The sequence below is a fragment of the Nothobranchius furzeri genome, chromosome 13, assembly GCF_043380555.1.
Source record: "Nothobranchius furzeri strain GRZ-AD chromosome 13, NfurGRZ-RIMD1, whole genome shotgun sequence".
NCBI lineage: Eukaryota > Metazoa > Chordata > Actinopteri > Cyprinodontiformes > Nothobranchiidae > Nothobranchius > Nothobranchius furzeri.
In genome coordinates, this window is record NC_091753.1 from 15,730,017 (window position 1) to 15,742,641 (window position 12,625).

At 33.5% G+C, this 12,625-nt stretch overlaps 1 protein-coding gene across 1 annotated transcript; it reads right to left on the minus strand.

Annotated features, from left to right (window-relative positions):
* Positions 1–5,690: 5,690 nt before the first annotated feature.
* On the minus strand, positions 5,691–12,248 carry LOC129156301 (uncharacterized). The gene is made up of 13 exons (XM_070543323.1): positions 11,919–12,248; positions 11,333–11,444; positions 11,072–11,169; positions 10,802–10,888; positions 10,268–10,318; positions 10,106–10,165; positions 9,878–9,931; positions 9,606–9,665; positions 9,326–9,391; positions 8,816–8,854; positions 7,834–8,078; positions 7,554–7,728; positions 5,691–6,027 (listed from the first exon to the last, which is right to left on the minus strand). Exons 1-13 carry the CDS (start codon positions 12,112–12,114, stop codon positions 5,918–5,920), a joined length of 1,353 nt encoding a protein of 450 aa, XP_070399424.1. The 5' UTR covers positions 12,115–12,248; the 3' UTR covers positions 5,691–5,917.
* Positions 12,249–12,625: the final 377 nt, after the last annotated feature.

A 12,625-nucleotide genomic window follows, 5' to 3' on the forward strand; every position in this document is an offset into this window, starting at 1 on the left:
TCCTTCTTTTACTTTACTTCTTCTTTTACTTTTACTTCTTCTACTTCTACTTCTTCTTTTACTTCTCCATCTTTTACTTCTTCTTCTACTTTTACTTCTTCTTCCTTTCTTCTTCTTCTTTTACTTTTACTTCTTCTTCTTCTTTTACTTTTACTTCTTCTTCTTCTTCTTTTACTTTTGCTTCTTTTTCTTCTACTTCTTCTTTTACTTTTACTTCTTCTTCTTTTACTTCTTCTTCTTCTTCTTTACTTCTTCTTCTTCTTTTACTTTTACTTCTTCTACTTCTATTTCTTCTTTTACTTCTCCTTCTTTTACTTCTTCTTCTTTTACTTTTACTTATTCTACTTCTTCTTCTATTACTTCTCTTTTTTACTTCTTCTTCTTTTACTTCTTCTTTTACTTCTTCTTCTTCATCTTCTTTTAATTCTTCTTCTTCTTCTTTTACATCTTCTTCTTTTACGTCTTCTTCTTCTTTTACTTCTTCTTCTTTTACTTCTCCTTCTTTTACTTTGTCTTCTTCTGTTACTTCTTTTACTTTTACTTCTTCTTTTACTTCTTCTTCTTTTACTTCTTTTACTTCTTCTTGTTCTTTTACTTCTTTTACTTCTTCTTTTACTTCTACTTCTTTTACTTCTTCATTTTCGTTTACTTCCTCTTCTTTTACTTCTTCTTCTTTTACTTCCTCTTCTACTTTTGCTTCTTTTACTTCTTATTTAACTTCTTCATTTACTTCTTCTTATTTTTCTTATTCTTCTTCTTTTACTTCTTCTACTTTTACTTCTTTTACTTCTTCTTCTTTTACTTTTACTTCTTCTTCTACTTCTTCTCTTACTTTCACTTCTTCTTCTTCTTCTTCTTCTACTTTTACTTCTTCTTCTTCTACTTCTTCATCTTTTATTTTTACTTCTTCTTTTACTTCTTCTTTTACTTTTACTTCTTCTTCTTCTTCTTTTACTTTTACATCTTCTACTTCTTCTTCTTCTTTTACTTCTCCTTCTTTTACTTCTTCTTCTTTGACTACTTCTTCTTCCTCTTCTTTTACTTCTTCTTCTTCTTCTTTTCCTTCTTCTTCTTCTTCTTTTACATTTACTTCTTCTACTTCAACTTCTTCTTCTTCATCATCTTCTTTTACTTCTTCTTCTTCCTCTTCTTTTACTTCTTCTTCTTCTTTTACTTCTTCTTCTTTTACTTTTACTTCTTTTACTTCTTCTTCTTTTACTTCTTTTACTTCTTTTACTTCTTCTTTTACTTCTTTTCCTTTTACTTCTTCACCATCTTCTTTTACTTCTTCTTCCTCTTCTTCTTTTACTTCTTCTTTTACTTCTTCTTTTACTTCTTCTTCTTTCACTTCTTCTTTTACTTCTTCTTCTTCTTCTTCCTTTACTTCTTTTACTTCTTCTTCTTTTACTTTTACTTATTCTTCTCCTACTTCTTCATCTTTTACTTTGAATTCTTCTTCTTCTTTTACTTTTACTTCTACTTCTTCTTCTTTTACTACTTCTTCATCTTTTACTTATTCTTCATCATCTTCTTTAACTTCTTCTTCCTCTTCTTCTTTTACTTCTTTTACTTTTACTTCTTCTTCTTCTACTTCTTCTTCTTTTACTTCTTCTTCTCTTACTTCTTTTACTTCTTCTTCTTTTACTTCTTCTTCTTTTACTTCTTCTTCTTCTTTTACTTTGACTTCTTCTTCTTCTTTTACTTTTACTTCTACTTCTTCTTCTTCTTCTACTTCTTTTCTTCTTCTATTACTTTCACTTCTTCTTCTTCTTTTACTTCTCCTTTTACTTCTTCTTCTTCTTTTACTTTTACTTCTCCTACTTCTTCTTTTTCTTTTTCTTCTTCTTCTTCTTTTACTTCTTTTTCTTTCACTTTCACTTCATCTTCTACTTCTTCGTCTCCTTCTTTTACTTCTTCTTCTTTTACTTCTTCTTTTTCTTTTACTTCTTCTCCTACATCTTCTTTTACTTCTTCTTTTACTTCTTTTTTCTTTCTTCTTCTTCTACTTCTTCTTCATTACTTCTTCTTCTTCTTCTTTAACTTTTACTTCTTCTTCTACTTCTTCGTCTTTTACTTTAACTTTTTCTTCTTTTACTTCTCCTTCTTCTTTTACTTTACTTCTTCTTCTTTTACTTTTACTTCTTCTACTTCTACTTCTTCTTTTACTTCTCCTTCTTTTACTTCTTCTTCTACTTTTACTTCTTCTTCCTTTCTTCTTCTTCTTTTACTTTTACTTCTTCTTCTTCTTTTACTTTTACTTCTTCTTCTTCTTCTTTTACTTTTGCTTCTTTTTCTTCTACTTCTTCTTCTTTTACTTCTTCTTCTTCTTCTTCTTTACTTCTTCTTCTTCTTTTACTTTTACTTCTTCTACTTCTATTTCTTCTTTTACTTCTCCTTCTTTTACTTCTTCTTCTTTTACTTTTACTTCTTCTACTTTTTCTTCTTCTTCTACTTCTCCATTTACTTCTTCTTCTTTTACTTCTTCTTCTTCTTCTTTTACTTCTTCTTCTTCATCTTCTTTTACTTCTTCTTCTTCCTCTTTTTACTTCTTCTTCTTTTACTTCTTCTTCTTCGTTTACTTCCTCTTCTTTTACTTCTTCTTCTTTTACTTCCTCTTCTACTTTTGCTTCTTTTACTTCTTATTTAACTTCTTCTTTTACTTCTTCTTATTTTTCTTATTCTTCTTCTTTTACTTCTTCTACTTTTACTTCTTTTACTTCTTCTTCTTTTACTTTTACTTCTTCTTCTACTTCTTCTCTTACTTTCACTTCTTCTTCTTCTTCTTCTTCTACTTTTACTTCTTCTTCTTCTACTTCTTCATCTTTTATTTTTACTTCTTCTTTTACTTCTTCTTTTACTTTTACTTCTTCTTCTTCTTCTTTTACTTTTACATCTTCTACTTCTTCTTCTTCTTTTACTTCTCCTTCTTTTACTTCTTCTTCTTTGACTACTTCTTCTTCCTCTTCTTTTACTTCTTCTTCTTCTTCTTTTCCTTCTTCTTCTTCTTCTTTTACATTTACTTCTTCTACTTCAACTTCTTCTTCTTCATCATCTTCTTTTACTTCTTCTTCTTCCTCTTCTTTTACTTCTTCTTCTTCTTTTACTTCTTCTTCTTTTACTTCTTTTACTTCTTCTTCTTTTACTTCTTTTACTTCTTTTACTTCTTCTTTTACTTCTTTTCCTTTTACTTCTTCACCATCTTCTTTTACTTCTTCTTCCTCTTCTTCTTTTACTTCTTCTTTTACTTCTTCTTTTACTTCTTCTTTTACTTCTTCTTTTACTTCTTCTTCTTTCACTTCTTCTTTTACTTCTTCTTCTTCTTCTTCCTTTACTTCTTTTACTTCTTCTTCTTTTACTTTTACTTATTCTTCTCCTACTTCTTCATCTTTTACTTTGAATTCTTCTTCTTCTTTTACTTTTACTTCTACTTCTTCTTCTTTTACTACTTCTTCATCTTTTACTTATTCTTCATCATCTTCTTTAACTTCTTCTTCCTCTTCTTCTTTTACTTCTTTTACTTTTACTTCTTCTTCTTCTACTTCTTCTTCTTTTACTTCTTCTTCTCTTACTTCTTTTACTTCTTCTTCTTTTACTTCTTCTTCTTTTACTTCTTCTTCTTCTTTTACTTTGACTTCTTCTTCTTCTTTTACTTTTACTTCTACTTCTTCTTCTTCTTCTACTTCTTTTCTTCTTCTATTACTTTCACTTCTTCTTCTTCTTTTACTTCTCCTTTTACTTCTTCTTCTTCTTTTACTTTTACTTCTCCTACTTCTTCTTTTTCTTTTTCTTCTTCTTCTTCTTTTACTTCTTTTTCTTTCACTTTCACTTCATCTTCTACTTCTTCGTCTTCTTCTTTTACTTCTTCTTTTACTTCTTTTACTTCTTCTTCTTAAACTTCTTTTACTTCTTCTTTTACTTCTTTTACTTCTTCTTTTACTTCTTCTTCTTTTACTTCTCCTTCTTTTACTTCTTCTACTTTTACTTCTTCTTTTACTTTTTCTTCTTCTTTGACTTTTACTTCTTCTTCTTCTTTTACTTATACTTCTTCTTATTTTACTTCTCCTTCTTTTACTTCTTCTTCTTTTACTTCTTCTTTTACTTTTACTTCTTCTCCTACATCTTCTTTTACTTCTTCTTTTACTTCTTTTTTCTTTCTTCTTCTTCTACTTCTTCTTCATTACTTCTTCTTCTTCTTCTTTAACTTTTACTTCTTCTTCTACTTCTTCGTCTTTTACTTTAACTTTTTCTTCTTTTACTTCTCCTTCTTCTTTTACTTTACTTCTTCTTCTTTTACTTTTACTTCTTCTACTTCTACTTCTTCTTTTACTTCTCCTTCTTTTACTTCTTCTTCTACTTTTACTTCTTCTTCCTTTCTTCTTCTTCTTTTACTTTTACTTCTTCTTCTTCTTTTACTTTTACTTCTTCTTCTTCTTCTTCTTTTACTTTTGCTTCTTTTTCTTCTACTTCTTCTTTTACTTTTACTTCTTCTTCTTTTACTTCTTCTTCTTCTTCTTCTTTACATCTTCTTCTTCTTTTACTTTTACTTCTTCTACTTCTATTTCTTCTTTTACTTCTCCTTCTTTTACTTCTTCTTCTTTTACTTTTACTTCTTCTACTTTTTCTTCTTCTTCTACTTCTCCATTTACTTCTTCTTCTTTTACTTCTTCTTCTTCTTCTTTTACTTCTTCTTCTTCATCTTCTTTTACTTCTTCTTCTTCCTCTTTTTACTTCTTCTTCTTTTACTTCTTTTACATCTTCTTCTTATTTTACTTCTTCTTTTACTTTTACTTCCTTTACTTCTTCTTTTACTGCTTCTTCTTCTTCTTTTACTTTTACTTTTTCTTCTTTTACTTCTTCTTCTTCTTCTTCTTTTACTTTTACTTCTTCTTCTTTTACTTCTTCTTCTTCTTCTCTTACTTTTACTTCTTCTTCTTCTTTTGCTTCTTCTTCTTCTTCTTCTTTTACTTTTACTTCTTCTTCTTCTACTTTACTTCTTCTTCTTCTTCTTCTTTTACTTTTACTTCTTCTACTTCCATTTCTTCTTTTTCTTCTTCCTCCTTTACTTCTTCTTCTTTGACTTCTCCTTCTTTTACTTCCTCTTCTTCTTCTTCGTTTACTTCTTCTTCTACTTTTACTTCTTCTTATTCTACTTCTTCATCTTTTACTTTTACTTCTTCTTTTACTACTTCTTTTACTTCTTCTTCTTTTACTTTTACTTCTTCTTCTTTTACTTTTACATCTTCTACTTCTTCTTCTTCTTTTACCTCTCCTTCTTTTACTTCTTCTTCTTCTTTTACTACTTCATCTTCCTCTTCTTTTTCTTCTTCTTCTTCTTCTACTTCTTCGTCTTTTACTTTTACTTCTTCTTCTTTTACTTCTCCTTCCTCTTTTACTTTACTTCTTCTTCTTCTTTTACTTTTACTTCTACTTCTACTTCTTCTTTTACTTCTCCTTCTTTTACTTCTTCTTTTACTTCTTCTTTTCTTCTTCTTCTTTTACTTTTACTTCTTCTTCTTTTACTTTTACTTATTCTTCTTCTACTTCTTCTTTTACTTCTCCTTCTTTTACTTCTTCTTCCTTTCTTCTTCTTCTTTTACTTTTACTTCTTCTTCTTCTTCTTTTACTTTTACTTCTTCTTCTTTTACTTCTTCTTCTTCTTCTACTTTACTTCTTCTTCTTCTTTTACTTTTACTTCTTCTACTTCTATTTCTTCTTTTACTTCTCCTTCTTTAACTTCTTCTTCTTTTTCTTTTACTTCTTCTACTTCTTCTATTACTTCTCTTTCTTTTACTTCTTCTTCTTCATCTTCTTTTACGTCTTCTTCTTTTTCTTTTACATCTTCTTCTTCTTTTACGTCTTCTTCTTCTTTGCAGTACTCATGCAAACGGCAGTTTAGTATTATCAAATTCATTTACCTCTAGTTGTTCTTTTTTCCTCCAGCACGCCATGGGGTGTAACGTAGCCACTTTTTCATAGTGTCGCTGAAGGCCTGTTGCGTGAGATGTCTGTCATACTGCCGAGCAGCAGCTGAAAGACAAAGGATGCCAGAGTTGTATGACAAGCACATCTTCACTCAAATCTCATTAGTAGGAATATATGGAGCAGAGACAGGCAGAATGTTTGGATAATTGAGAATAAAGTTTGAAACTGAAACAATAAAAGTTGAAAGGAAAAGTCAAATTTTGAACATACACTGAAAAACCAAAGAACGTATTCAAAATAAGAAAAATTCAAACTACATTTTTCTTTCAGCTAGAAAATTGTCTTTAATTCAGTAAATTTTTTTAAAGCTTGTTTACAATTTTAAGTTTTCATTTTCATCTTTACATTTTCAAAACTTTTTCAGCTGCTACAGTACAAGTCAAGTTATCACAAGGTTTAGCAATATACCGATATTTTTATCATATCGGGATATATTTAGAAACAGATATGATATTGTACCAAGGGGTGCAATGGATAGATCATCTTTGGTCTGTGATCCTTATGGATCTCTCTACAGCACACACGCACATGGTTCGGTCACGTGGAGGGCGGAGGCGCTACCTGTTCACACGCACAGCGGTGGTGATGGCGGAGGAGAGAAGCTTGAAAACAACCCTGCATCATTTAGGATGCATGGGAGCATTTTAGCTCCCCTGTAAAATACAATGATGATACAAACTACAAAAATTAACACGCGCCGCCAGTCTGATGACGCAGCGTCGCACACACATACCTCCGATTGCTGTAAAGGGAGGAAGGGGATGGTGCGTGAAACATGCCTTGGACATAACCGACATAACATAAATGTGGTGAGACCTGTAAATATTGTTTATGACAAATCTTTAAAAGAGAACAAAAGAAAAATAAACAGCGCATCAAAGAGTTGGAGATGAGTAAAAGCTGAACACAAAGGGAGAGCCTGTAGGGCAAGCCGTTTTAACATCAGCATTCTGACCTTTTTGTAACTCCCGCTTTTATAGCAAGTTGCAAACTGAGTATAAAATGTTGCACTAAGTTGTACAAAATAAAGAGACAGAGCAAAGCTATTTGTTTTTACTTTTCTTTCTGCTGATCCAAAAAACAACTATCCAATCCATGACTGACAACCGTTATATGATCCGAACCGTGAATTTTTGATCCGACGCACCACTAATTGTACTTATACGATTCAGTGTTTCCCCTAGAAACTTTTCCAGCCATGGCACGGGGTGAGTGGGGGAACTGAGCATAGACCGTTTTGCAGCCGTGCACCGAACGCTGGAGGGGGGACAGTGCACAGCTCTATCCACTTTAAATCATTGAATGTCTGGCCTTAAATGATAAAGATAAATTAACCACACTTGTATAGCACCTTTCAGAGTCAGAGGACTCCAAAGCACTTTACACTACAGCGTATCATTCATCCATTCACACACTGGTGATGATGAGCTACGATGTAGCCACAGCTGCCCTGGGGCACTGACAGAGGCTGCCGAACACAGGTGCCACCGGTCCCTCCGATCACCACCAGCTAAATGCACATCACTGTGATTGTCAAAACAGCTCAAAAATAAACACTTATATAAACTCACCAAACATGCAGTCTTGCATCATTGTGTCTTTGAACGGCTGCTTGGAATCATGCGGTGTCCTTTTTTTACCTGCCCAATTGAACTTGCAGGCCAGGCTGTTGGTCAAAACTGTCACAAGCATTCTTCGAATCATACAGGTGGAGGTAGTGCCTCCCACTAAGGCCAAGCGAGCAATCTAGTGAAATAAGAAGAAAAATCGATAGAAGTTATTGCCAGTTTGCATGTTGATGTAAGTTTAATATACAGAACGCCTTTTTATGCTGTTTGTTAAACAAATTACCATCTTTTGACGGTCTGGCTCATTTTTTAGCAATAATTCAGCCTTGTTGAAGTCATCTTCAGAGGTGATTGGCAACTGGATGGGCAACATCTGTTGAACTGTGTCTGGCAGTGGTCCTTCACAACTAGCTGGAGTAATTTTACCATCTGCCAATTCACTCTTGATGAACTGTACATCTCTTGATACTTCCTTCACAACCACTAGTACTTGGGAAAGCATTTCAGTCATCTTTCGGATGGCAATGTCTTAAAAAAGTAAACAAATTTTCATGAGACAAAAATGTACTGAATACTTTTGTGGTGAAGTATTTAATAGTTAGTAGGGCTGCCATGATTAGTCGATTAGTCACGATTATGTCAACTAGTACAATCGTTGGCGACAAATTTAGTTATCGACGTTTTATTTTTTAAGACGTATGTTAATTATATGCATTTTTTCCCTCAAACTGCCACCAGGGTTTCCCCCAGCGCTTTATAAGCCTTTGCTTGGCTCAACTGATACTGCAGAGAAACAGCAGCGGAACTTAACAATCCGTCCAACAGAATGATCTGTCAAACACAGTTTTCATCCCAGACGGTCTGGTCTGCGAGGCTTATCACATTTTCTGGGGGAAACCCTGTGCCACTGTACCTTCCATTGCCTTGTCTGCCTTTCTGTCCTTGAAGAACATGTGTGCTGTGCTGCAGCCAATAAGCAAACAGCAGTTTTGAACACTTACAGGAATGTTGCACTTTTTGCTACAGTTAATGTTTGTTGCTACAAGGTCCAAAGTTCATTAAGTTTATCAAACTATCATCCCGTCCAGCTGAATGGTGGTGCAATAAGCTGTATGTTTTGCATCCGTGTATGCATGACCTGATCAGTGTCAAAAATAATCTGTGACTAGTCGACAATCAAAAAAATGTGTTTGCTGCAGCTCTAGTAATAAAAGATCTGACCATGCATTGGGATGTGGCAGAGCATAACAGTTTCTAATACTTACCTTTCAAAATATGTTCATTGTCACCCTGCATGGTCACATCTATAAAGACAACGTATGTTAATTATATGCATTTCTTTACCATCAACACAAACAAAGAAATTATAAGATTTTTTCTTCTATCTGCTCCCTTTCATTCAAATATATATTGTGTTTTCATGAATATTGTTTAGTATCTGTTGTGTTATTTTTTTTAATGAAATAAAGATAATAATAATAAATTTAAAAAAAAATTCATCAGCCTACCCAGGCCGCCTTCCCAGTGGTATTACAAGACCATTACAATTATTTTCTCTCTTATTTGGCTCAAACTGCCAACCCACTTGAAAATGTATCTACTACTGATCACTCTTGAGCAATGCCTTCTATAAGAAAATAAAGCTCTTCCCTTTCACACTTCACACACAAAAAAACTGTCTACTTATCCGACATTAGAGGGCATAAAAAATGACAAGATATTTGATATTTCATTAGTAAGTTGTGGTTATTGACCTAGAAGACAGTACTGCATACCGTTTTGAGCATGTTGATGAGCACGCAAGGGGGTGTATCGCCTGGAAATGTGGGGTGGGAATAAATCTGCAAAAACAAAGATATTAATTTATATATTTGGAAGCACTACCAAAATGTTTCAATTGGCAGATTTTTTTTTCAGCTACTACAGGTCCGCTAATTAGTTAAATTATTAAAATGTGTTAATTAGTCATTATGTGTCATCAATATATTAGTTATATCAGTTTCACTGCAGAGTTCTGTGCCCATGATTGTAAAAAAGTGTAGTATGGCATCTTACTTTCTCCCTGTGGGACCTGCAACTGATGGTATTGCACAGCACCGGATGCTGACATCATTTCTGAAACACATAAGAAAAGTAAAAGTCAGTGAAATTATTAGCATTTATTATTGTAACCTTTCTAAATGAGTATGTTTGATCTAATGCATCATGGAGTTAGGAACACAAAAGATGGAATACACACTTTCCCATTTTAATATTTCAATAAAATTATTTTAAAAACACCAAATACAGAGGATTATATAAATGCTAACAATCATTTGGCAGCTTACCATTGTGAACTTGCTCATGTGTTGATCGTTGGTCACAGGCACCTGTAAACACAACTACAAAAGAGGTAAAATAAGATTAATGAAGCATGAAATGGTTTCAATACTTCTCTCTTCTATACTTGCATGATCTAAAACTACTATTCAAAGTAGAACGTATGTGAACCCCATATAATGTTTTTCTTTTCTGCATTATTTAATTGTTATTTATTTATTTTAATTGTTACTTACCATCTCTTGACAGTTGTGAGGGCCTAAGATGTCCATAATGGTTTGATCTTGGTGTTGTATCTAAAATGTACATACATCTTAAAGTTAAGTCTTCACTTGTGTACATGATGCCAGTTATTTCCTCATGAGAACATCAATGACACCGATCATGGATTCACTTACTGTTACTTGGATCAGGCATCAAGTTGTCAGAATGGCTGTAAACGTCACCAACTGCACCCAAAAATGAAAACCACCAAAGGTATGAATATGGGGTTCTTGTAGGTTTTAGTGACTTTAAGAAATTTTAAGATCATTATGATTGAAATTCAAGACCTATACAACATTGCCAAAATATTCAAATCAAATACTATTCCAGTCAGTGTTGCCAGACTTACGATAATTATCGTATTTGTAGGATAATTTAGCCCTCTGTACGATCATAAATCCCACATGTACGATAATTTCAGCCCTTCCTTGTTTGAAATCTGCGGCTACACATTGCATTCAGAGACATTCCTTAACAACCAATCAACGCTTACAGTGTGTGCAGTGACTCATGACGCTGCCCATGACTGCACTAATATTGAAGCTGTTGGTCATCAGATGTGTCAGGATGCAACTAAGTAGTGTACGATAATTTTTCTCAAAATACGATAATTTTAAGATCTGGTATGATTTCCAGTCTGGCAACACTGATTCCAGTAAACAACATACCTTCCGTTGTATGCTCTGGGGACCATACAGCCTGGGCCTGGCAGTAATTTGGCGTCTCTTGGAATTGACTGTAATTTGACATCCCTCCTGCAAAGTACAGTAGTTGGTAAAACAAATTATGAGCACAATGTATTAAGACAAATTCAGACAAACATAATTCATTTCAGTGTGGTGCTGCAGATTTTAAAGGACTACTAACCTAGACTGTCTTACATTATATAGGTGTGCATATAGAAAAATAACTATTGCCATGCTATATTGAGTAAATACCTGGAACGCCCACATCAGGTGGTCTGGGAAGCGGTTTTATCTTAAGGTGACCAGTCGATGGCTCATCTGGGTCTGAGTCTAGATACTTTGGATTTGGCCTGAACAAAAACATATTTAGTATGTTTCACATAATAGGCTATATCAAAAGTCAAGATACAATAAATTTGTAACCTCCTTGTGCTAAATATGAGAAATAATAAAAATAAATAACAGGTGCAATTGTGAGGAGACAGAAGTAACTTTTGGTGCACATCACTTTACCTTTTTTTTCTTTTCTGCCTTTCTTCTCCTTCGTCCTCGGTTTCTAATTCAGTGGTTGCACACATTGTTGAGTTGTACTTGGTTTCTCGTCGTCTAGCTTCATCATAAGTTTCTGAAAAAAGTGCGGAGGAAATATAAAAATACTAATTAGTCTGACAGGTGTAGTATAGATGCATTAATTGCTAATGTTTCTGAAATCATGCAAATATTCTACAAAAACAGCCAATCTATGAGCTCACAGTACGTGACTCATTGTAAGCTTGTGCAAGTTTCTACATATAAATAAAGGGATATTCCAAAGTAATTACAACACAGAGTTTATCTCAATGTGGCCCCGTCCGTCCGTGCGAAGGCTCTTCAGAAAGCCCGCAAGGACAGATGAAGGCGTTGCATGTGTCTGTCCCGACGCAGACAGGGAAGTATAAATTAGGCTAAAGACAACAGTACTTTCCCCATCTAGTTACTCAAGAAGTTTGCAGTCAGAAAACTCAAGCTCTTCATGAGGTATTCTACTCTGTCATTGTTCTAGATCCTTGGATGTAACTAATCTGGAGTATCCCTCATCTCTTGCACAGATTATACTCACTACAGGTAACAAGTTGGCGGACATTGTTGTAGGAGACCCATTTGTCATCTGGTTCCATCTTGTCTCGAAGAGCTTTGGTAATGTTTATTTTTTGGGGTGGCCATAACATGGTCTTGTCTTTCAACCAACTCTGAAGAACAACATCTGTCCCACCATTCCAAAATTGTACAACTGACCACAGCACCTCATCATTCATCTTAAAAGCCTGTGAAATGTAAGAATTACACAATTTATGATGGACATGACTTTATGTCCCTGCAAACTTATGTAAAAATGGAACTTATGTACCCTCAATTTGAACATTAAGAACTGTAGCATGGGGGTTGGAGGAGTCCTTAACCCAATAATTCCTAAAGACTAAAAAGCAGTACTTTAAGAAATTAGCATAAGTAATGGTAATACATTGCAAAATGATTTCCTCTTTAGCTTTGGGGGAGTTATGGGGGGCATATAGCTAACAAGAATACTGGTATTGACAACACTAGTTTTCCTTAACAACAACCCCCCCCCCCCCCACACACACACACACACACACACACACACACACACACTTGAATACCACCTTTACATCCCAAAATGAAGCAGTGGTATTGCTATGGCACAATCTCCATCCGGGCAAATAACACATTTACATGTAATACTGCTCAGTTTACATATTCCGACATTGTTATGAAGCCCACTGACCTTGTATGTGCCAATGTAAGTTG

Coding starts and splice junctions, on each gene's coding strand:
- LOC129156301 (XM_070543323.1), bottom strand. CDS start 12,114: ATGAATGATGAGGTGCTGTGGTCAGTTGTACAATTTTGGAATGGTGGG. Junction 11,170..11,332: donor AGGCAGAAAAGAAAAAAAAG/GTAAAGTGATGT, acceptor GTTTTTGTTCAG/GCCAAATCCAAAGTATCTAG. Junction 9,666..9,877: donor ACATGAGCAAGTTCACAATG/GTAAGCTGCCAA, acceptor TATGTGTTTCAG/AAATGATGTCAGCATCCGGT.